This window comes from Molossus molossus, unplaced genomic scaffold, assembly GCF_014108415.1.
Source record: "Molossus molossus isolate mMolMol1 unplaced genomic scaffold, mMolMol1.p scaffold_m16_p_4, whole genome shotgun sequence".
NCBI lineage: Eukaryota > Metazoa > Chordata > Mammalia > Chiroptera > Molossidae > Molossus > Molossus molossus.
Window position 1 is genome coordinate 48,862,805 of NW_023425377.1, and position 23,318 is coordinate 48,886,122.

General features: G+C 43.8%; 1 protein-coding gene and 1 pseudogene across 1 annotated transcript in view; both read right to left on the reverse strand.

The window, feature by feature from the left end:
• Positions 1 to 11,444, reverse strand: part of COL23A1 (collagen type XXIII alpha 1 chain) — a 453,398-nt gene extending 441,954 nt beyond the window's left edge. The window contains exon 1 of the mRNA XM_036241559.1: positions 11,025 to 11,444. Coding sequence (XP_036097452.1) covers positions 11,025 to 11,312 — 288 coding nt within the window. The 5' untranslated portion in view covers positions 11,313 to 11,444. The remainder of the gene's footprint in view (positions 1 to 11,024) is intronic.
• A 7,709-nt stretch (positions 11,445 to 19,153) lies between these two features.
• LOC118616736 lies at positions 19,154 to 19,334 on the reverse strand (annotated as a pseudogene).
• Between the last annotated feature and the right edge of the window lie 3,984 nt (positions 19,335 to 23,318).

Here is a 23,318-nt window from a genome sequence, read left to right on the forward strand (position 1 = left end):
CCACCAGCCCCAAGGGGAATAAAATGAGAGGAGGTGGAAAGGACCTGGAGGACTTGGATGCTGGGCTGAGTAAGGAGTTTTCATTGTATAGGCCTGGGGCATGGAGTGGCAGGACTCAGACAGTCAAACAAGTAACTATTTCAACAAGGGTCCCGCCTATGGGACAGAAATAAAGGGGCCAGAAGAAAGCCCATCAGCAGGTCCTGCAGGCTGAGTGATTGAGGCATCTCTTTCCAGCTCAACTCTTTCAAAGATAAGCCTATAAACTGGGAGCCTCCTTACAGGAGTGGAAAGGAGGAGGAAGAACTGTTCCTGGGGAAGACCCCTAGCACTGAATGCCAATAGTCCTGGCAGCCATCTGATTGCTAGGATTAGCAAAGTGGGGAGCAGGTAAGAAGGAAACTGACAGCTCCTTCATTGTCATTGTCAGGGCTGTCCGGGGAAGGGGGCATCACTTCCTTTGCAGAGAAGGATGTGATGCAACTTTTTTCCAGAGGAGGAAGAGGCTTTGAAAAGCCAGCTAATTAGTCCAAATCAACTAATTAGAGGCAGTTCCAGAATCAAACCCAGGTCTTCTAACTCTAGAGCCCACGGCATGAGCTGTGTGGGCCCGTTGGAGAGGCTTTAGGAGGACTTGGCAGGGACAACTTCTGTGGTAGGGTGATGAGGCCTGGTCTCACCCTTCCTGCTTCCTTCAATGGTTCCTGCACGTGCACATGCACACACATATTCAGACACACTCATACACATATGCCCACACATGTATCTACTCTCACACAATGTACTCACATGTGTGCACACATATGCACTCTATGTGTGCAACATTCACACGCATGCACTCACAGTTATGCACATATGCACTCACAGGTGTGCACACATGCACACTGACATGTATGCACACTTGATCTCACATGTATACAACTTAACACACACACTCTAGTCCCATTGTCCCGTGAACTTATTCTTCATTTGCACCACCGCCTGGGTCAAGATGCTGTAGATGACAACACCACACACATCACACAAAAAGGCGCAGTTTAATAAATATAAATGGACAGACTCTGCTTTTTTTGTGTGATGATCCTCCTTGGAGGCCCAAACTTGAGTAGATTTTATTTAAACTGTCTTTGAATGCACCAAAATACATTCTAGTTGCTTTATGATTTGTTTCACAACTCAAAGGTAGAAGTGAATTCAGTTTTAGAAGTTGACATTACCCATTTCAAAGCACTTTTTCCTCACAGATTTTGTGGCTACATCAGAAATTAAAATGTTCTCATTTACCAATGTGAACTGTAGCAGATGTCTGTGAGGCCTCTGGTTCACTAGGTTACTCATGAGCATTTGGAGAAATTTGTGTCATATTGAATAATCACAGAAATGGACAAACCTATTAATCAAAGCAAATTTACTAGGTGTTTGAAGCCCTTTCATAGAGAAAAAGTCATATAACAATGTTCATGAATAATTAGATATTTTTATTTTGGTTGTAATGTAAAATTTTTTTTTCATTTAAATGGAAAAGCTCCTTTTGCTTAAATGAGAGACTGAAAAAATGGGGTTATGAAGCTGATTTGGTCTTGGCTTTTTTTCAACAATCAAGTCACATTTCTCCATCACTGACTTGAGACAGAACATATGTTAACACCTTTTTACTTCTGCATGGCCTTAGCAGGCTGGCAGAATCTCAGTGTGAAAAGGATCTTAAGGTCAGCCATGTAATCACCAGGCTTCCTCTCCAATTAGCAAACAGACACAGACATTCCTTCTGGATTCAGTCAAAGAAAGCAGTCTAATAAGAGAAGCTATTTTCAAGATATGTATGATGTGCTGAAGCATTTTGGACATATCAACATGTTTAATCTCCACAGAAACCTTAGGGCAAGGATGATAATCCCTGTTTAACAGATGGGCTAACTGAAGTTTGGAAAGCCAGCCATTTACCCAAAGTTACACAGCTGGGAAATGGTAGAACTAAGAGGTAAACTCAAGTTTGCTTAAAGCTAGAGTCTTGCCCTCCACTCTACAGGCCTGCCACCTACTGAGAATGTCACTGGCAGAAAGAAGCTGCTGCTGCTGCTCCAAGCTAAATTATTGCTTCACCCTGGGGGTGGGAGTGGGGGTGCTCTGCCCAGAAACTGTGGAAAGGGATGGAGGAGTCAGGTTACCCAGGTTCAGACATATGCTGCCACCTGGGGCCAGTCATTGCCCACTCTGGGAAGGGGAGGCCACTTCACAGGGAGGTGGGGGTTGGGCTGGGGGCTGTTAAGAAACACAAAGAAACCCTTTGCCCAGGACAGACACAAGAGAAGGACTTCATCATTTCCCCTAAGCCTCTAGGAGTGCACTGACATGCCTTTCTATAAAATAACATCTGTTAACTTATTTTTTCTCCCAATGGTTTGTGCTTAGTCCTAAAATATGTTTCCAGATATGATGAAGGGATGTCTTCTGAGTGCCTGTGTCAACGATTAAAGATTAATCCCGATCCTACACATGGAGCAAATCAAAAAGAGAGAGAGTTGGAGGCTGTGTGTGGCCTATGGAGAACGTTCCCTAACTGTGTTACATTTGCTTACGGAATGGGAAGTCCCAGCAGGACAGGCAAGTGCTGTGCAGGACAGGGTCCTGCACCAAACCCACAGATGAGCCCAATTCTGAGATGACAACTTCAGAGCTTTCTTGATTACCAATTGCTTTCTGCTTTAACAACAACAAATCCAACCAAAATAAAATTTCATCTAAAAGATGGATTGAATCCACTTTGCTTATCAGAAAGCTTGAAGCATGATTTCACAATGGTGTGACACTTTCAGACTACGACAGGAAGATAAATGTGTATGTCATGGACAAACTTAGATGTTCCAAAATCAAAACAACAAAAACAAAACCTTGAAGACGTTCCTTTATAGGCAGTTACTCTATGTCCTAAAGAAAAACAGAAGAGACTTTGCCCACAAAACCATTGGCTGTACTGTTATCTATGCCAACAGAAATGTGGACGTGGCCTAGAAGCTGTGTTGATAGATGATGCAGATCCCATTGATGGTATTCTCTGCAGTCATGAAACATAACCATAAAGATTGTGCAGAACCTGCAACAATTTTTTTAAAAAATTGGTTTCAGAAAAAGGAAGAGGGAGAGAGAGAGAGAGAGAAACATCAATGAGAGGGAAACATCAATTGGCTGTCTCTTATACACCCCCTGGGAATGGAGCCTGTAACCCAGGTATGTGCCCTGACTGGGACTTGAACCTGTGACCTCCTGGTGTATGGGACGACACTCAACCAACTCACACCGGCCAGGCCTGTAACCACACTTTTGATGTTAGGCTGAAGTATATACAAGCAAGGGATAAATGGTGTATACTCTGAGGTAACAATTAGGTAAGTGTAAATCTGTCTATGGATAAGAATTGGAATGGATGATGCCAAAATTAAATAATCCTTGTTTTAGGGTGGTGGGATTATCAATAACCTAATCATGTTAAATCAACATACATCTTGGTTATTTTTTTTTTTTTAAAGGAGGATGGGGAAGGATTGCTGAGTTGGCATGCTTTTTCCAACACTGGATCTAACTAACATCCTCAACAGAGGAGGTGGTCACATCTCAGCAGCAGCAGCTAGAGAGCTGATGAGCTTGTCAAGCAGCAAAGAGAAAAGGATCTATACCTGCCCTGCAAAGAGCAGCTTTGAAAGAACTCTCTCCTCAACACCTAGCAATACCTCCTGGTGGGGGTTAGAATTAGAGGAGAGGAACCTGTAGAATGTGGTGAAGGAGAGGGCTTCTTTGAAAGTGGAGGATTATATAAACACCAGTGGAGCCCTGGAAGGAAAGAACAGCAGGTCCCAGTGCTCAGAGCTCACCCTCTGCTGCCCAAGCAACTCCATCTGGCCTCTCTGTACTCTGACCCATGGCTCCTCCTGAGAGCCTGAGCAGTGCTCTCTCTTCACATGTAGAGAACTGAGGCTCTGAAGGGCAGAAGACCAGCCTGGGCCATACAGCCAGCAGGCAGCTGATGGCTGCTGTAGACTGTTTGTGTCCCCACAAATTCCTATGTTGAAACCTAATCCCCAAGGTGATGGTGATAGGAGGTGGGTACTTTGGGATTAGGTCATGAGAGTAGAGCCCTCATGACTGGGATTAGTGTCCTTATTAAAGGGACCCCACAGAGCTCCCTCACCCCTTCTGCCATGTGGGGACACAATGAGAAGACAGCCATCTATGAACCAGGAAGCAGGCTCTCACCACACACAGCATTGGCCAGTGTCTTGATCTTGAACTTCCCAGCCTCCAGAACTGTGAAAAATAAGTGTTATGTTGTTTTCTTACCACCTAGTTACAGTAGCCTGAATGGACTAAGACAGTGGCCTTCTGACTCCTTGTCCAAAGTGTTTCCTCTTCCAAATTCAGGCCTCCCAAAACCACCATTACACAGCTCCAGGCAAGGCTGTGGCAACCCCAAGCACACACAGCTCCCTGCTCCAAGTCACTGGGACTCAGAGTGCCCCCAAAGACTCCTCAACCAGGCTGGAGGGGTGGTGCCTCCTTCCTCATAAACACTTCTTGGAAAGCCGATGAAAGTGGGCAGAGGAAGGTGGGCCCAGGACCAGGTGGCCCTGACATGGGGCACATCCACACTGATGTAGGCTGGACATTGAACTCATGCAAAGGGTGGAGAGGATATGCCCATCCTTCTCACTTCCCTTCCAAGGCATCCTATAAACCCGAGGGAGCCCAGGCCTGTCTCCGTGTGCCCCAAGCAGGTCACTGCTTCCATCTCAGACACATTTTTCCTTCTGTAAAACAAGGACAATCATCTCTGTCTTCCACATTTCATGAGGCTATTGTGGGGTTAGTTTTAAGATTTTAGGTTAGCCCTGGCCAGTTTGGCTCAGCGATTGGAACGTCGGCCTACGGACCAGAAAGTCCCGGGTTCAGTTCCCGCTAGGCCCTAGCAGCTAGGGGTACATACCAAAAAAACCAAAGATTTTAGGTTATTCTGTAACTTATTAAATTCACATTTTGTAAGTGCATTATATTCAGAGAGAAATACAGATTTCGATATTACCACAGATAAACCCAAATTTATATATATATATATATATATATATATATATATATATATATATATATATATTAAATACCTACAAAACAAAAACCTATTATCTTACTGCCTACTGCCTGTCTCTTTAGATCAAAAATCCTTTTCCTGGACTTCAAGACATTGGGTAGGAATTTCCCCAGAATGTGACTTCAGCTTGTTGCCCAGGCCGTTCTCTCATTATTCCTTGGATGGTCATCTACTTGGCTTCACCAACTCCACGTCTGCCTCCTTCTTCTAATAACAGCACTCCAGATTGTCCTTTGGGATCACCCTCCACCCCAAGTCCTTTCAGCTCCAGTGAGGTTCACACGTGTGAACCCTGCCTGCAAGCCTGGCAGGTCAGAAGCTGCCCCACTGCTCTCACTGACCAGTACAGATCGTTCATATTGATCATCAGACTGAATCAGGAGGCTTCTGCCAGGATGCTGGTAAACAGAAACTCTAACACTGAGGATGTGAACCCACAGCTGCTGGCAGGTGCCCTGCCACTTCCTGGGAGAGTGAGGGCATCTTGAGAAATATGGAGACAGTACAGAGAAACACAAAATCAAGGTACCTCTAGCTGTGCCTGAGCAGACATTTCCCTGGACTTCTCAGTTCCTCAAACTAATAAATTCCCTTTTTAATTTAAGCCAGTCTGAGTTGGGGTCCTGTTACATTGTTTGCTCTTTGAAGGTACAAGAATCCAAAGGCTGACCCTAATGAAATGATACTGGTGAGGGTAAAAGGAACATCCTGCTCTGGGGACCATGACCCTAACTGTACATGCACTGGAAGGGGATTTGGAGGCCATAGTGACACATAGCTACTGAGAAAACCAAGGGGGCCTGTGGCTGTGGGGGGCTGGGGGACGGCGAGAGGAACAGGAGTGTAGCTGCCTGGGCACACTTAATGTGTATAGAGCCCTATACATGGTTTTGGGTACACTGGTTCCCTTGGTCCTCAGAACGACTGGGCCAGTTGCCTCCAGCCTGAGTAGCCTCTTCCCCTTACTGCAGCGTGATGAATAACTATTACACCCCCTGTGTATGCTGTGATATGAAGTTGGAAAGCAGGGCCTTAGAATGCTGTCCCCGGTGTGGAGGCCCTCCAAGCCAGTTACTATGGGATCAGAATGGCATCTGCTTAAGGGTTAAAGACCATAAACTGCAAAGCATGAGATTGTGCCAGAGAGAATCCCAAGCACAGCAACCTTGCCTTTGACTATGGCTGGAGGCAGAGCTGAACAGCAGGATACTGAGGGAAACAGAAATTGTGTGGCTGGAGTGTTCCCAAAGTATGGATCTTGGGAAACACTGCAGTGGAAAGGGGTTTAGTTATAAAAATTTTGGTATGTCAATGGATGTCTGTCCTGTACTTTATGGCACCCACCTGACACCATTGGTTGTTCCCCAGTAGCCATCCCCAGTCTTCCTTCCTCACAAAGCCACAATTCTCTTCCACTGGCAACATGCCCAGCCTCAGGGGATGAATCAAGATTGGCCAACCCCATTACCCTTGCCAGTGATAGGATAGTGATGATCATGGGCCCTGGCTCTGGCTATAAGGGAAGTCTGGTGGCTATAAGGGAAGTCTGCCAAGAGATTCTGGGACTCTCCCCTGACTCAAATAAAAGAGAAAGCCTCTCAAGAAGACTCTTTTTCCTGCCTTTTTCTCTTCTATACTGGCTACTCTTGTGTGAAGACTCATGCTTAGAGTTGCAGCAACCGTTGTGGTCAAGCCACTAAACTAACTCAAAATCTTCTGAATGCCTTCTAGGCTTCTCTGGTTATGCAAGATATTTCAATGACTGTATTGTTTAAGCGACCATACTCAGGTGTTCTGTTACTCACCATCAAAAGCACACTTACTGCCTGGCCAATGTGGCTCACTGCATTGAGCGAAGTCACATGGACTGAGAGGTCCTGGTTTGATTCCTGGTTTGATTCCCGGTCAGGGCACATGTCCGGGTTGTGGGCTTGATCCCCAGTAGGGGGCATGCAGGAGGCAGCCGATCCATGTTTCTCTCTCACATCAATGTTTCTATCTCTCTCTCCCTTCCTCTCTCTCTAAAAAGATCAATAAAAACACGAAAAAACAAAAAGCACACTTACTGACCAACACTTTCTTCTATGTTATCTTCTTTGCTTGTCACTACCCAGGCAGTCGTGACCACCATATTAGGAAAGCAGTTGAGGCTTAGAAAGTTGAAGAGGTTAGATGACAGAGCTAGTAAACTGTGGAACGGAAACCCTTCACTGAATCATTCATTCAGTTCAGATTCCCCAGCTTCAGGAGCAGTGCCACACATCTTCAAAGCCAATATGTAAAAGTCCAATTTAACAATTAAAAAATATGTTTGTGCCCTGGCCAGTTTGGCTCAGTGGTTAGAGTGTCGGCCTGTGGTCCAGAGAGACCTGGGTTTGATTTCTGCTAAGGGCATGTACCTTGGTTGCAGTTTGTCCTCGGCCCTGGATGGGTCGTGCGTGTGGCAACCACTCGATGTGTCCCTTTCACGTCGATGTTTCTCTCTCTCTCTCCCTCCCACTCTATCTGAACAAAAAATGGAAAAATGTCCCCGGGTGAGAATAAAAAAAATATATATATATGTTTGTGAAAGGAACACCCTAACAGTTGGCTCATTCTAATCACGCTGCTATTATAACAAAGCTCTCTCAAACTGTTGCAAAAAAAGAAAAATAAAAAAATAATAAAAAAAATAAAAATAAAAACAACAACAAAACCAAGACAAGGAAAAAAAAAAAAAAAAAAAAAAAAGAGCAGAGAAAGTGAGTGTGCCAGGAAGTATTGGACAGAAACTTTTTTGGTTTGGGAGCCAGGAAATGCCAAGGGAACAAATGAAGTTATCCATCTCCAGGTGTGCTGTGGGACTCAAAACTTGGCCTCTTTATGAAAATGTGCACCACCGAGCAGTCCTGACAAGTGACAGACTACCACAGAGGCTGAAAAAGCTACATTTGACTCTGGGTTTTATAGTAACAACCAATATATGTAATTGATGGTAGGGAAGGAAAGTGTTTGAATTTTACCTTTAGTCTCTGGATTTTTCTTGTTTTCAAACTGACTAGTCTGAACAATGGAAGACCAATAGCCAACAATAAATTCATTGTAAGCTGGAAATGACTTCTCAATACAACTAAATTTTTCTTTTATCCTTGAATTCAAGCTTTGGTAATACTGTAACTATAGGTATAACTACTGGGGGGTTGATTACTTAGGCCTATTTAAAGCACCTTAAAAGCACAATATCAGATGCTTGTTTTGCATTTATATTTTTGGATCATACTGAAGATACTATTGTTAATGACTCTTGCTCAGAAATCTTGTTTGTATGTTCTGAAAACCATTTCTCTTATTTTGTACCATTTATTGTAGCTTCTGGATCTACACTGTCAGGCATGTCAGCCAGTTCCAAATAATTTATTTCACAGTTCTATTCCCAAGATAACAAACATAGTGGGCCCCATATGAACAGTGGTTTTCGTTGGCTTATTTAAAATAATATATATTTTTTGACATTAAAGAGTTGTGTAGTTGGTAAGGATTTCTCTTGTCTAATTTGGATATGGTTTCTGCCTCCAAAACTCTGAAAACAAACTTGTTGGTAAAAAGACAACCTGCAGGCACCCTCACATACACAACTACTTCAGTTCAGGCTTAAAAGAGGCTTCACTGAAAACAAATTGTAACTGAAAAATATGTTCAAGTACAAATGTGCTTTCCTTATTTTCAGTTCAATATTCATTTGTCTTTCATATCTAATAGTTCAAAAAATATCTTCTCTTTTTAAAGCCAATTACCAGCTTACCATTAGGTGCCTCCCACAGCCCCTTCATCTCTGCCAGGGACTCTCATGATCACCAGCCAGGTTGTGTACATTCTCTACCCAATGACATCCGAAAGAAGAATGGGTAGAAGCAGGAACAGCTTGGCCATGGGAGACAGATACCTTTCACTGGGGACACCCAAACAGCCAGAGCTCAACCCCAAGTGCATTTATAATGTGGCATCCCTAATGCTCCACTGGGAGGGAAAAACTGGCCAGTTAGTACTCCGAGCACATGCTTCTCAGACACCAAGTTTAGTTAATTGTAGGATGTGCTAAGATGTGTACATGCTAATGCCAGAATGCTGACTTGTACAATAAAAATAAAGTAGAAATCCCAGGATTCAAAATGTTCCCTTTGCCTTTCTAATGGAGGAAGGGATGAAGAAAGAGAACTTTGGTTCTCCCTGCTGGCCCTCACAATTCAGGACTTGAGGATCCACACTCCTCAGAACTTTCCCAGGACTCCCCACCCCCATTAGAATAAACAATTTGCAGTTCCTAGCGAAAAGGTTCTCCTGGGATTTCTGATTTACTCCATCCGAGCTTATGGTTTATTTTTACTCAGAGGGGCCTCCTATCCAAAAGAACAGCCACAGTTCTAGCACCAACAGGTAGGAATTTTACTGATCCTCCATAAATCAGTTCAAAACCCTGGTCTCTAGGGATTTGCCAATAGATACTAGGCTGTGATTATGAAACCATCACCAGGAGTTGACAGCAGGACCCTGGAAAGATTTCTGATGTCTGCAGGCACTTTCCAGGAGAAAAGAGAAAATCATTTCATGAAGCAGCAATTTTGCCCAAAAACCAAGCAAGGAGAAATGTAATGCTGGCTTAAATTAAAGTGCTGTGAAATAGGTATGGTGAACTAGGAGGTGTGTGCAGTTTTCTCTCATTCCCACAGAGATTCCAAATTAACTCAACATGAATAGACTGCTGAATACCTTACTTAAAGATCACAGCTCTGCACAGTTCCAAGGATTGGTAGTAACAGGCTTGCCCTCCCTCTCCTCTACTCCAAAACATGTGCTTTTCATTCTACAACTGAAGATATCCCTTTAGGCAGGGCACTTGGGAACTGCCTTTCCCAGGAGGAAGAGGATGGCTCAGAAAGGGAGGCAAGCTGAGCGCAGTCAGGAAAGCTCTGGTCAGTCCAGCCTCTCTAATTCTAGAATCTATGGGGAGTCACACCTTTGCACAAATGGTGGGGATTTTAATGAACATGATAGGTGAGGACTTTCAGGACCCAAATGTGGCTCCTGCTTTGAAGGCACAAAGTAGCAACTGTAATAGAAGTGTCAGAATCTCATATGCTTTCAACAAACTCAAGAAAACTCAGATGTATCTGCATCGCCCAGGTGGCATCGTCTGAAATCGGAACCCACGTTTTCTGGCCCCGACTATTTTTCTTCCCTCACTCTATAGGTTTCATGTGGGTATCCCTTCAGGTCTAAATTGCACAGAGTGCGCGTTCAGTTGTAGCAGCCCCAGAACACAGCATCTCCAGGATGGAGCTGCTCCAAAACAAATTTCCCTGGGGACGGTGGTGCAGAGGCTGGGCTGACCAGATCCCTTCAAGGTCGCGGCCCTGGGGTCTGTCTGGGGCTTTCCTCCACCGTGTCCGCCTGCCTGCTGGGGGTCCCACGCATTAGGAAGAGCAGCTGCTACGGAACAGCAGCTTTTACCGGTGACGAGACACTCTCCAGACACTTCTCCTTGAGCCTCTTCGTTACTTCAGCACAGATGAGGAGCCCGGCGCCGACCGCAGGCGGGAAGCGACCAGTAGGAGCGCACACCACCGCGGATTCTATGCTCATCCCGAAAAGGCCCTTCTAGCTCACTTTTCCCACGGCCGCTTGCCCTGGAACATGATCTTGAGGCTGGAGCAGAGACAGCAGGATGCCCTCGGGGCCGGCACCCTGCTCTCCCAACCTCAGCCCCTAGCGCAGGCCGCCGGGGTGGACTTGCGTGCACAGAGCTGGCAAGCTGGCCACACTGCCCGGGGCTTCCAGCACACGGGCACTCTCCCCTCCAACCCCCTCTACACCCTTTCCGCGGGATCGTCCCCCCTCACCAGCTCCTCACCTCTCGCAGCAGGCGCTCCAGGTGCGGCTCGGCCCAGGTAGTCAAGGCGCCCGGGGTCCCTGTGCGCCGCAGCAGCTCCCGCTCCTCCTCGAGCGCTGCCACCCGGCTCTGCAGCGCCAACGCCTGGGCGCCCAGCAGCAGACAGGCGGCCGCTGAGCCCACGGAAAGCAACAGGCACAGCGCGCTCACCGCCCAAGCCCCTACTGCCGTCGCGGGGCGACCCCCGCTGCAGCTGCCAGCTCGGCCGCCCTTCTGCGTGTTGCCGCCGTTGCGCTGGCCGGGGTTCATGGCGTGATCTTTGATCTTCGCGCGTGTGCTGTCCGAGGGGGCGGTGCAGAGCTGGGGTTGCGGACTGAGCGCTCCGGGGCGCAGGCACAGAACCGAAGCACCGCACGAGGTCGGCCTGGCGCACGGCTTGGCCTCAAGGCAGCAGCGAAACGCGGCGCACACCCCCTTCCATGCCGCCAGCTCCTCCACAACGGCCACTTTGGGCAGTTTCCTCTATGCAGATAGACTCTGCCAGAAAAGGAGCCGGGACCCACCCAGGGGAGGAGCAGCCCAGCCAGCCCCGAGAGGAGAGGGGGCGGAAGCGGGAAGGGAGTTGGAGCCTGGGAGCCCCCTTGAGCGCCTGGCGGACCGCTCACCTCCGCCCTCAGCTGCCCGGGGCCCTAGGCTGCACCCACCCCCGTACGTGCACTACTGCGACTCCTCAGTACGATTTTCCACTTCTATCCCAAGAGGTCTGAGATGCGCCCAGAGATTCAGAGCGCCTTCTGCAGCCCAACCCTGGCTGGAGCATCATTCATACCCAGCGAAAATTCCCCTAAAATTGTGAATTAACCTTTCTGAACATTTTTTTAACATGTCAAAACTACAAACCCTGTGGAAAACTTAGTGAGTCCATCCTAGATGGCGTCTTAGCGCCGCTTGGTGGCTGAAAGCTATCTCTGCGCCCTCACATTAGAGACTGTCAGGGTGGATATTGAGACAAGCAGAAAGAACACCTCTTGGAACCTTAATTGGTCTCCATTTATTATGTGCCAGGCATTTGGCGCTGGAAACAGACATTGTAAGACCTTGTCCCTGACCTAGAGAGGGCTTTCATTTTAGAAAATTGGGACTCAAACAAATAGAAAAGATGGAGAAAAAGAACGCCAACTTTTGTTGAGCTGTTGGTTTAATTCTGTAGTAGAAACATAACGTGGCCCACAACAATAATAAGTATGGACATTTAGCCTATTCTGTGATTTTGCTCCAAATTCACATCACAGGGTTAAGGTAGGAAAGCCTGAGTGATAAGTGGTCCTAATTGTTTTCAAGACAGGGGAGAAAGGCTGGAAGTTAGATGGGATTCTCTGCTCCCTCACAGATTCCTACCGGGCATATTTATATCCTAAAATGGGTCCCAAGTAACCCATCCACTAACTCCTCTAATACTCAAATAAAAATAAACTGCTAGCTTAGATCTTTGTAATTTGGGCAAGAACACAACTGTTTTTGAGAAAAAGACCTGTTATATCTGTCATCCCTCTCACTCTCTGGGAATTTTTAGATTATTTCTGTGGATAGATTACTCATCTTTTAAAACTGTTGGGTGAATTAGGGTTAACACTAGGTGGTTATAGATAGGTTTTGGTGCCATACTATAATCTAGTGTATACCCAATAAATAGTCTGAAAAATACTTGCTAAGCAAACCAGATTGTCTACTCTGAAGAGGCCAACACCGTATTACAGGTTAGCATGTCATTCTTACTTCCAAACGCACAGGTAAATTGCCTATCACCTATCTATGTTCATGTTACTGCACTATGTTCACCACATTCTAAAAGCTTCTATATACGGAGTAAGCCAAGCTCATTGGCCTTTACTCTTGTCTACTAAATCACTATCTGGAATACCCTGCTCTCAGATCTCTTTTTTTTTATCCTTACCCAAGGACATTTTTTTTTTTTTTTGCATTTATCTTCAGATAGAATGGGAAAGAGGGAGGAAGAGAGAGAGAAACATCAACGTGAGAGAGAGACATCAAGTGGTCGCCACCCACACAACCCCAAACGGGGCGGGGGACAAACTGCAACCGAGGTGCATGCCCTTGGCGAGAACTGAATCGGTGACTCTTCAGTCCCTGGGCCAATGCTCTAACTGCTGAGCCAAACTGGCCAGGGCCCTGCTCTCAGATCTTTGAACAAGCTCCTCTCATCCTTAGCTCAAAGTCCCCAGGTCCTCTGAAAGACTGTCCTAGACTGGTTAATCTAATGTGGCTACACCTGAGACTCCTCAGGATTACTCAGGGGGTGAAGACATTTATCACTACTTGAAGTTACCTTTCTATTAACTGTATCCCCTTTGTCTTGTTCACCACTATTTTGTCAAAGAACAGAACAGGACGTGGCACACAGTTGGTGCTCAATAAATATTTGTCAAGTGAATTAAGAAAAGGTGAAAATATTTTTACTATCTACAATTCATTTTAAAAGGCAAGGAAGAAAATCCTGCCTTGTGTCTGCTTGGGTCTTGGAAAGAACAGATGGCATCCTCAGACTGAAGACAGTCTGAACATAGAGACTCTTTACAAAGTGGGGCAGGCTAAGGGAAGCCAACAGATGCTGATGAAGCACCCTGAGGTATCAACAGTGGGAGACCATTACAACCCCTAGCTGAAAGGGTGAGGGGCTATAAAAACATCTGCTAGACAGGAGCTATGGCCTTTGGCTAAGGAATACCATTTCTTCAAAACCATGGTTTGAAAAGATGGGAGCTGGGGTATAAATACCTCTCTCCTGCTTTCTGATTTCCTGCTAGGGCCTTGCACTGACCAGACTCACAGGACAAGAAAGCCCAGATGATGCAGTGCAGAGGTCAGCCTCCCAGTGGCAGAGAGGAGAGCCATAGGGATGAGAACAGATCTGGGAGAGGGAACAAAGAAACCCACCACATGCATGTAGCACTTAACAAGGTCATTTTAGCTACTGCTGTCTCTGAATGGCTAACCTGTCAGCAATAGGCACTAATCTTCAGCAAGCCACTTGGTGGCAACATCCAACTACTCTGGACTTTCTCCATCCAGGAAGGGCCAGCAGTTTGCCAACACCTCATAAGGATGGATTGCTATTTAGGTGTGGTCTTATCTTTCTTGCCTGCAGAACTTTAGCTGGCACCACTATCTTTAGATGGCCTGATCCACAGGTATGGAACATCTGCTAGACAGGGGACTTCACTTGACTGCAAAGGAGTTGTGGGAGTGAGCCCATGACCATGAGATCCACTGGTTGTAATACGTCCTGCAGCAGCCAGCCTCACAGAATACTGGGACTGCCTTTTGAAGGAAAAGAGGCAAGACTCTAAAAATGCCATCTTTTAGGGTGTAGTATATGCATTAAATCTGGGACCTCTATATGATGCTTTGTTCCCAGTACATGAGCCCAGGAACCAAGTAGTACAAGTAAGAGTAGCCCCACTTACCATGAGACATCATGACCCACTGAGGGATTTTGTGCTTACTGTCCCAACTGTGGGCTCTGCAGAGTTGAAGGTCCTAGTTTTCAAAGAGGTTACATTCTTGCCAGGGCACATAGCAAGGATCCATCAAATTAGATGTTATGGCTTCTACCCAGGGCACTTTAAAAACTCTATGTCCAGGGATCTGAAGAGTCACCTTTTTAAAAAGAAATATTTTTTCTTTATTGATTTTAGAGAGATAGTGGAAGGGAGAGGGAGAGGGAGAGAGATAGAAACTTTGATGAGAGATAACATTGATTGGCCGCCTCCTGCATGCTCCCCACTGGGGATTAGGCCCACAACCCAGGCATGTGCCCTGATCAGGAATTGAACCGGTGACCTCTTGGTGCATGGGTTAATGCTCAACCACTGAGCCACACTGGCCGGGCTGAAGAGTCACCATTTTGACAGGAGTAACTGACACTGATTAGCAGGAAGAGGTAGAGATGCTTTTTAATAGTGAGAGCAAGGAGAACTATGTGAGAAACCTTGCAACTTTCCTTTGCCCCACTGTAACAATGGTGCGTCAACCCCATCTGATGAATGACAAAGGCACAGACTCTTCAGAATAAAAAGGGCATTGTAAAAAGGGATTATTTGGATCAGAGAGGGTTGACTACCACTGCACCCCCCCCCCCACAAAAACATAACTAATGTCGATATGAAGTTTCAAATATGCTCCAAATGCTCTATTTAAGAAGGCAGTAGTACTTAATCACTTAAAAATTTTTTCCAGCAAAAATGGTTTAAATTAAGCTATAAACCTTAAAGCGATAAGCTTTGATTACCTGAGAAAATTGTTATAAAGAAAAGGCAGTGTGATACAGCGGGAAAGGCACCAGGTCTTGACATGGAATGCCTACATTCCAGTCCCAGCTCCATTAAATGTTCACAGCTACTAATTCAGACCCCCTTGTTTTCTAGTTTGTAAAATGGAGATGCTGACAGGGACTAGATCTACTCTATCTGAAACAATGAGAAAACTGGACAAACTGTATGAAATGGCAGTTTAAAAGACACTGGACACCAGACAATGAAACACTGGTTTTTGGAAGATGGGAAACAAATGAAGTGAGCCCAAGAATTGCTCTACCTTACCCTCTAGAGAGCTTCTCCCAGGCCACAATACAGAGAGAGGGACCCAGGCAGAGCCACCCTAAGGTGAAGAGAGAGAGAGCTGCAAAGCCAAGGAAGCCAAGGCAGTTAGAATTTGCAGGGTAGGAGTGGAGAGCTGCACAGAAAAAATGTTTCACTTGAGGTCATCAAATCTATGATAAAAACTACCTGAGACCAGGAAAGAACCACCCAAAAGCATTAGACTCTCATTATTAGAAGCAGCAGTCCCTGCAGCTCATCGAACCAGCATGGAAAACCTGATAATTCACTGGGCAGAGTACTCAAAAGCTTTTGCCTGAGTAGTAGGGAAAAGCCAACCCTAGTCTAAACATGGCTGTGCTCCTGCATAACAAAGCTTAAAACCTAAACCTGAAAAGATCAAACTGATTCGAGTAACTTTATCATGTCCCAAACTATATAGGAATATAAAAATATACAGTATGCCTAGCCAGTGTGGCTCAGTGGTTCAGCATCAACCCATGCACCAAAAGGTCACCTGTTCAATTCTCGATCAGGGCACATGCCCATGTTGTGGGCCAAATCCCTGGTGGGAGGCATGCAGGAAGTGGCCAGTCGATGTTCTCTCTCATCGATGTTTCCATCTCTCTCTGCCTCTCCCTTTCTCTCTCTCTAAAATCATAAAGAAAAAAAAAAAAATCCAGTATCCAACAGGTAAAACACAAAAGTAAAATTGCCAGGTATGTAAAAGCAGCAAGAAAATCTAACCCTTAATATAAGAAAAAGCAATCAAAACAAACCCAGAAATGAAAGATAATAGAATAGGCAATGATATTAAAAGTTAAAATTATATTCCATATGTTCAAGGAAAGATTAAGCATTCAAGTAGAGTCATGGAAAAAATTAAAGACCTAAACAAAATTTCACAGATTAAAAATGGACAATGTTTGAGATGAAAAATACATGGGATAGGATTAAAGGCAGGTTAGACAATGCAGTAGATTAATGAACTTAAAAATATAGCAAGGTTATATTCAAGGTTAAAGAGGAAAAACAATAGAAAGAAATGAACATAGCATCAGCAAGTAGTGAGATAATTTCATGTGAGAACTGCAGTTCCTTGGAAAAAGAATGGAAAAATATTTGAATAAGGGCTGAAATAAAATTCTAAATATGATAAAATTATAAACTTGCAGATCTAAGAATTACAAGTAACCCAAGCAAAAGAAACATGAAGACAACTACACAAGGAACATCATAATCAAACTGCTTAAAAAGAACAGTAAAGAAAAATAGTTAAAAGCAACTGGAGAAAAAGAAATGGGCAGAGGAATAAACAGCAGACTTTTTGTTGGAAATGTGCAACCCAGAAGATAGGAAGCAACATCTTTTGTCAACCAAGAAGTCTATACCAAGCAAAAATATCTTTCAAAAAACAAAGGCTAAATACTCTCAAACATAAGAGCTGAGAGAATTCATTATCAGCAGACCCAAATAAAAAGAAATATTAACAGAAGTACAGTTGAAGGTTGAACATGGGTTTAAACTCCATGGGTCCTTATATGTGCCTTTTTCAAATGATCTGAAAAGTTCAAACCCATGTTATTCAAGGGTCAACATTATGGTTGAGAACCTGTATCTATTGGAGAACTGACTTAAGTTATATGCAGTTTACTGCGGAGGTGGTTGGTTCCCTTAACTCCCACATTATTCAAGGGTCAATTCAGACAGAAAAACACTGTACCAGATGGAAATATAGATTTACATAAAGGATTGAAGTGCACTAAAAATGGTAATTATGTGGGAAAATATAATAATTCTATTATTTAAATCATTTAAAAATATAATTAATTGATGGCTTAAAGTAAAAATAACAGTGTATTGTGAAGTTTTAACATCTGGCTAAGTAAAAATGTATGACAATAGTATAAGGCCCAGGAAAGGAGAAATGGTAATTAACTGTTAAAGATTATTTTCCTATATGTGAAACTATATAATATCTCTTAAAGGCATACTGTGATAAGGACATATACTACAAACTCTAAAGCAACTATTATTAGCTAATAAACCACCAAGATGTAAAGTGGAATCATGAAAAAATAATCCAGAATAAGGCAGAAAGAGGAAAATGGAATAAAAGAACAAATGGAACAAGCAGAAAATAGAAAGATGATAGGGATCCAAACCAACCATATCAATGATTACATTAAATATAAATGGTCTAAACACACAACCAAAAGGCAAAGATTTTCAGATTAGATAAAGGAAGATCCAACTATAATTGCTTCCTACATGTTAAATATCACACACACAAAAATTAAAAGGATGAGAAAAGATGTACTGTGTTAATAATCAAGAAACTGTGAAAACAATTAATAGCTACTATATACCAGCACTTTATGTAAATTATTTCATTTAATCCTCCCCACCACCCTTGGGAAGTTAGGTATTAGTATTCCAACTCATAGATTAAGACAGTACAGAAAATATCTATCTTATCTACCTATACAGATAATACCAGGGTCTGAATCCTATCTGACTCTGCAGGTAAGCATGTTCAAACAAACAATACTCTCATGTGTGCAATTGTGAGGACACATGAAACAATTTAAATGTTTCTAAACTAATTTGAAAAATATAAAGTAAAAAGAAATCTTATTTAATGTCAAATTCTTCTATCAACAACACTCTAAATGTCATTTAGGCCTGTTCTTGTCATTCATTTTCAAAACTGTACTTGACATGTTGCCTTTAGTAAAGAGTAAATCCAGCAGCTTTTAAAGTTAAAAAACTGAACTTGCACTTTTATTTGCAATAAAAAACACATTTTAAGTCACTGGGAATTCCCACACATCTACAATTAATCTTTAATTCATCTCATTACATGGAACTGTGGGTCACAGTAGTTGAAAGAACTAGGCTTATGAGGTGCCTTCCTCAAAGGATATTTAGGGTGATTTCAGGTCTTCATAAATCTGTCTCAGTCTTTGAATTATGTAAATTTTACCTCAGAATGGCAACATTTAAAACCAAACTAAAACCAGGGAAGGAGTGAATATAAGAAAATGCTATCTGAACAGTAGATATTCTTTTTTTTTTTATCCTCACCCGAGGATATTTTTCCACTTTTTGTACAGACAGAGTGGGAGGGAGAGAGAGGAAGGGAGAGAGAGAGAGAGAAACATCGATGTGAAAGGGACACATCGAGTGGCCGACACCCGCACGACCAACCAGGGCCGGGGACAAACTGCAACCAAGGTACATGCCCTTAGCGGGAACCGAACCCGGGTCTCTCCGGACCGCAGGCGGGCACTCTAACCGCTGAGCTAAACCGGCCAGGGCACAGTAGATATTCTTGATTGGTATAAAACAAATTTCTTTAAAATTTCTATTCCCTACTTCCATTAAAATGTCATAGTAAAAACTACAATGATAGGGGTCAGAATATAATTATTGATAGTTTAGTAATTCCTTGTACCATAAATAAAAATTAACATTTGGGTTAAGGCATTTATATAAAACAAAGCACCTATTTTGTGCCGGGGGGGTGGGGGGTGGTGCTATACTGTTCCTTGCAGGTACTGCAATACCAGGCCCAAACATGCTGTGGATGGAGTAAGCTCCTATTCCATTTCCCTGCTCCAAAAATTCATTTAATATGTTGTTCTTGGATAGAGGACATACCAACTGACAAGAAGAGATACCTATGCTTTTAGTCAAAAGGCAGAGAAGCGATGTACCTATTATTTGTGGGACTACTAAACACCAGGTAATCTGCTAGGTGTGTTTTTTTAATCCTCACCCGAGGGCAATTTTTGCATTTTTCTTCAGATAGAGCGGGAGGGAGAAAGGGAGGAAGAGAGAGAGAAACATTGATGTGAGAGGGGCACATCGACTGGTTGCCACCCGCACGACCTCAACTGGGGCCGGGGGTGAACCGCAACCCAGGTACATGCCCTCAGAGGGAACCGAACTGGATCTCTCTGGTCCGAAGGCCAACGCTCTAACCACTGAGCAAACTGGCCAGGGCTGCTAGGTGTTTTTAATCATGTTATAACAGATATTATTACTCCTAATTCCAAGTAAGAAAGTAAAGTAACACTCTCCCCTAAACACAGAGAAGACCTGGGATAAAGTTGGAACCATGCCAGTAAGCCTGAACTAATAATAGGATTAAATTACAGGTAAGAGACAAAAGACAAAAAAATGGCTGGATGCTTCCTTATGATTTCAATCTAGAGGCTTGATTAAATCCCAGTTCCACTTTTTTTAAAGACAGTATCTCACAGGTTTTGTGTATTTTCTACTGCATAATCTCAGAAGCACATCGGCAGGTTGTCAATCTGAGGTTCAGACTGAATACTGAGGTCAGACATTATCAGCCTCCATAATAAAGTCCTCCATTAATTTTCTTAAAAAAATTTTTTTTTTTTTTTAATCCTCACCCGAGGACATTTTTCCATTTTTTGTACAGATAGAGTGGGAGGGAGAGAGAGGAAGAGATAGAGAAACATCGATGTGAAAGGGACACATCGAGTGGCTGCCATCTGCACGACCAACCAGGGCCGGGGACAAACCACAACCGAAGTACGCGCCCTTAGCGGGAACCGAACCCGGGTCTCTCCGGACCGCAGGCCGACGCTCTAACCACTGAGCCAAACCGGCCAGGGCACTCTTTTATTTTTTATCCTCACCCGAGGATATTTTTCCATTTTTTGTACAGATAGAGTGGGAGGGAGAGAGAGGAAGGGAGAGAGAAACATCGATGTGAAGGGACACATCGAGTGGCTGCCACCCGCATGACCAACCAGGGCCGGGGACAAACTGCAACCGAGGTACATGCCCTTAGCGGGAACCGAATCCGGGTCTCTCCGGACCGCAGGCCAACGCTCTAACCACTGAGCCAAACCGGCCAGGGCGCTTTTTCTTTATTGCTTTTAGAGAAAGAGGGAGAGATAGAAACATTGATGAGAGAGAATATCGATTGGCTGCCTCCTGCATGCCCCCCACTGGGCATTTGGCCCACAACCTGGGCATGTGCCCTGACCAGGAGTTGAACAGGAGACCTCTTGGTGCATGGGTCGAAGCTCAACCACTGAGCCACACCAGCTGGGCACCTCCATTAATATTCACACAGTGGCTCTACCATTCACTGATGACTGGTGTCTGCATCCATTAGAGTTTTTATTTATAACATCCCTTTTTTATTAGGAGGAATTCTATTAAAAAACATCCTCCCTGCCCTGGCCAGTTTGGCTCAGCAGTTAGAGCGTCGGCCTGCAGACCAGAGAGTCCTGGGTTCGGTTCCCGCGAAGGGCATGTACCTCGGTTTCAGTTTGTCCCTGGCTCTGGTTGGGGTCGTGTGGGTGGCAACCAGTCGATGTGTCTCTCACGTTGATGTTTCTCTCTCTCTCTTCCTCCCTTTCTCCCTCCCACTCTATCTGAAGATAAATACAAAAATGTCCTCGGGTGAGGATAAAAACAAAACAAAACAAAAAAAACCAAAAACATCCTCCCCTTCCTATCAGTTCACAAAATAAATGGGAATGGAGGAATAGATACTATTCTGATTGAATATGGGAAGTTCTCTAAAGATAAATGACCCAGTTTCATTAGCAAAGGGGAAAAAGGGGTACATTTAGTGATGGAGAGACCTGAGGCATGTTAGCAATGTGTGGACCTTGACTGGGTTCTGATTCAAACAAACTATAAAACGCCATTTAAAAAAAAATGCAATAATGAAACTTTAAATATAGATTCAGTATCAGATGAGGAAATTATTCTGTAAGGTAAAATAATGGCAACTGAATAGCAGTCAATTGTATCCATCTACTTCTGAAAATTTTGATTAATTCATGAAACTAAAGACTTGAATGTAAAACCTGAAACTTCAATAACACTCCCAAGAGAAAACACTGGCAAGTAACATGGGTCTTGGCAATATTTTGGATCTGACACCAAAATCAGAAGCAGCACAAGCAAAACTAAACAAATAGGATTATATCAAATGAAAAGGCTTCTGCACAGCAAAGGAAATCAACAAAATGAGAAGGCAACCAACTAAATGGGAGAAAATACTGGCAAGCTATTATCTGATAAGGAACTTATATCCAAAATATATAAATAACTCATACAACTCAATAGCAAAACAAACAAAAACAACAAAAAAACAAAACCAAAAATGGCAAGATCTAAATAGACATTTTTCCAAAGGAGACGTGTGAAGAACCAACAGATACATCACTCAACATCACCCATCATCAGGAACATGGAAATGAAAACCACAATGGGATAGCACCTCACACCTGCTAGAATGGCTATCATAAAAAGACTAACAAATAAGTGGTGAGACATGGAGAAAAAGAGAACCCTTGTGCATGTGACTGGCCAGCCACTAGGGAAAGAGTATGGAGGTTCCTTAAAAATTTTTAAACAAAACTGTCTTACGACCCAGCAATTCCTCTTCTGGGTGTTTATCTGAAGAAAATGAAAATACTAATTTAAAAAGCCGTATGCACCCCCGTCCCATGTTCATTGCAGCATTATTTACAATATACAAGACATGGAAACAACCCAAGTGTTCTCCAAAGGATGAATGGATAAACAAAATGTTACACACATACAAAGAAATATTATTCAGCCATAAAAAATAAAATAAAATCGCAACATTGGTGGAACTTAAAGGCATTATGCTAAGCAAAATAAGTCAGGCAGAGAGACAAATATTGTATGATCTCACTTATATGTAGAAACTAAACAAAACAAACTCTGAACACAAAGGTGAAATAGGTTAACAGGCCATTAAAAGACACAAAATTCCGCGAAGGCCGGTTTGGTTCAACGGTTAGAACGTTGGCCCAAGGTCCAGAGACCCAGGTTTGGTCCACACTAAGGGCACGTACCTTGATTGCAGTTTGTCCCTGGCCCCGGTTGGGTTTGTACAGGAGGCAGCCACTTGATGTGTCCCTTTCATGTTGATCTCTCTCTCTCTCTCTCTCTCTCTCTCTCTCTCTCCCTCCCTCCCTCCCACTCTATCTGAACTAAAATGGAGCCCTGGCCGTTTGGCTCAGTGGTTAGAGTGTCAGCCTGCGGTCCAGAAAGACTTGTGCTCTGTTCCCGCTAAGGGCATGTACCTCGGTTGCAGTTTGTCCCCGGCCCTGGTTGGGTCATGCGGGTGGCAGCCACTCGATGTGTCCCTTTCACGTTGATGTTTCTCTATCCGAACAAAAAAATGGAAAAATGTCCTCAGGTGAGGAAAAAAAAGATACAAAATTCCAGTTGTAAGTCATGAAGATGTAATGTACAACATGGCAACTACAGTTAATACTGTATTGTATATTTAAGTGGCTGAGATCTTAAAAATTCTCATCACAAGAACATTCAACTAATTATGGTGAAGGATATTAACTAGACTTATTGTCAGTCGTTTTGCAATATACGTATACAAATATCGTCATTATGTTGTATACCTGAAACTAATGTTATATGTCAATTATACCTCAATTAAAAAAACAGGCTTGGCCCTGTCAGTTTGGCTCAGCAGTTAGAGGGGCAGCCTGCGGTCCAGAGACCTGGGTTTGGTTCCCGCTAGGGGCACAGGCCTCGGTTGCAGTTTGTCCCCAGCCCTGGTTGGGTCACGCGGATGGCCACCACCCGATGTGTCCCTTTCACATCTGTTTCCCTCTCTCCCTCCCTCCTGAACAAAAATGATGTGTCGAGT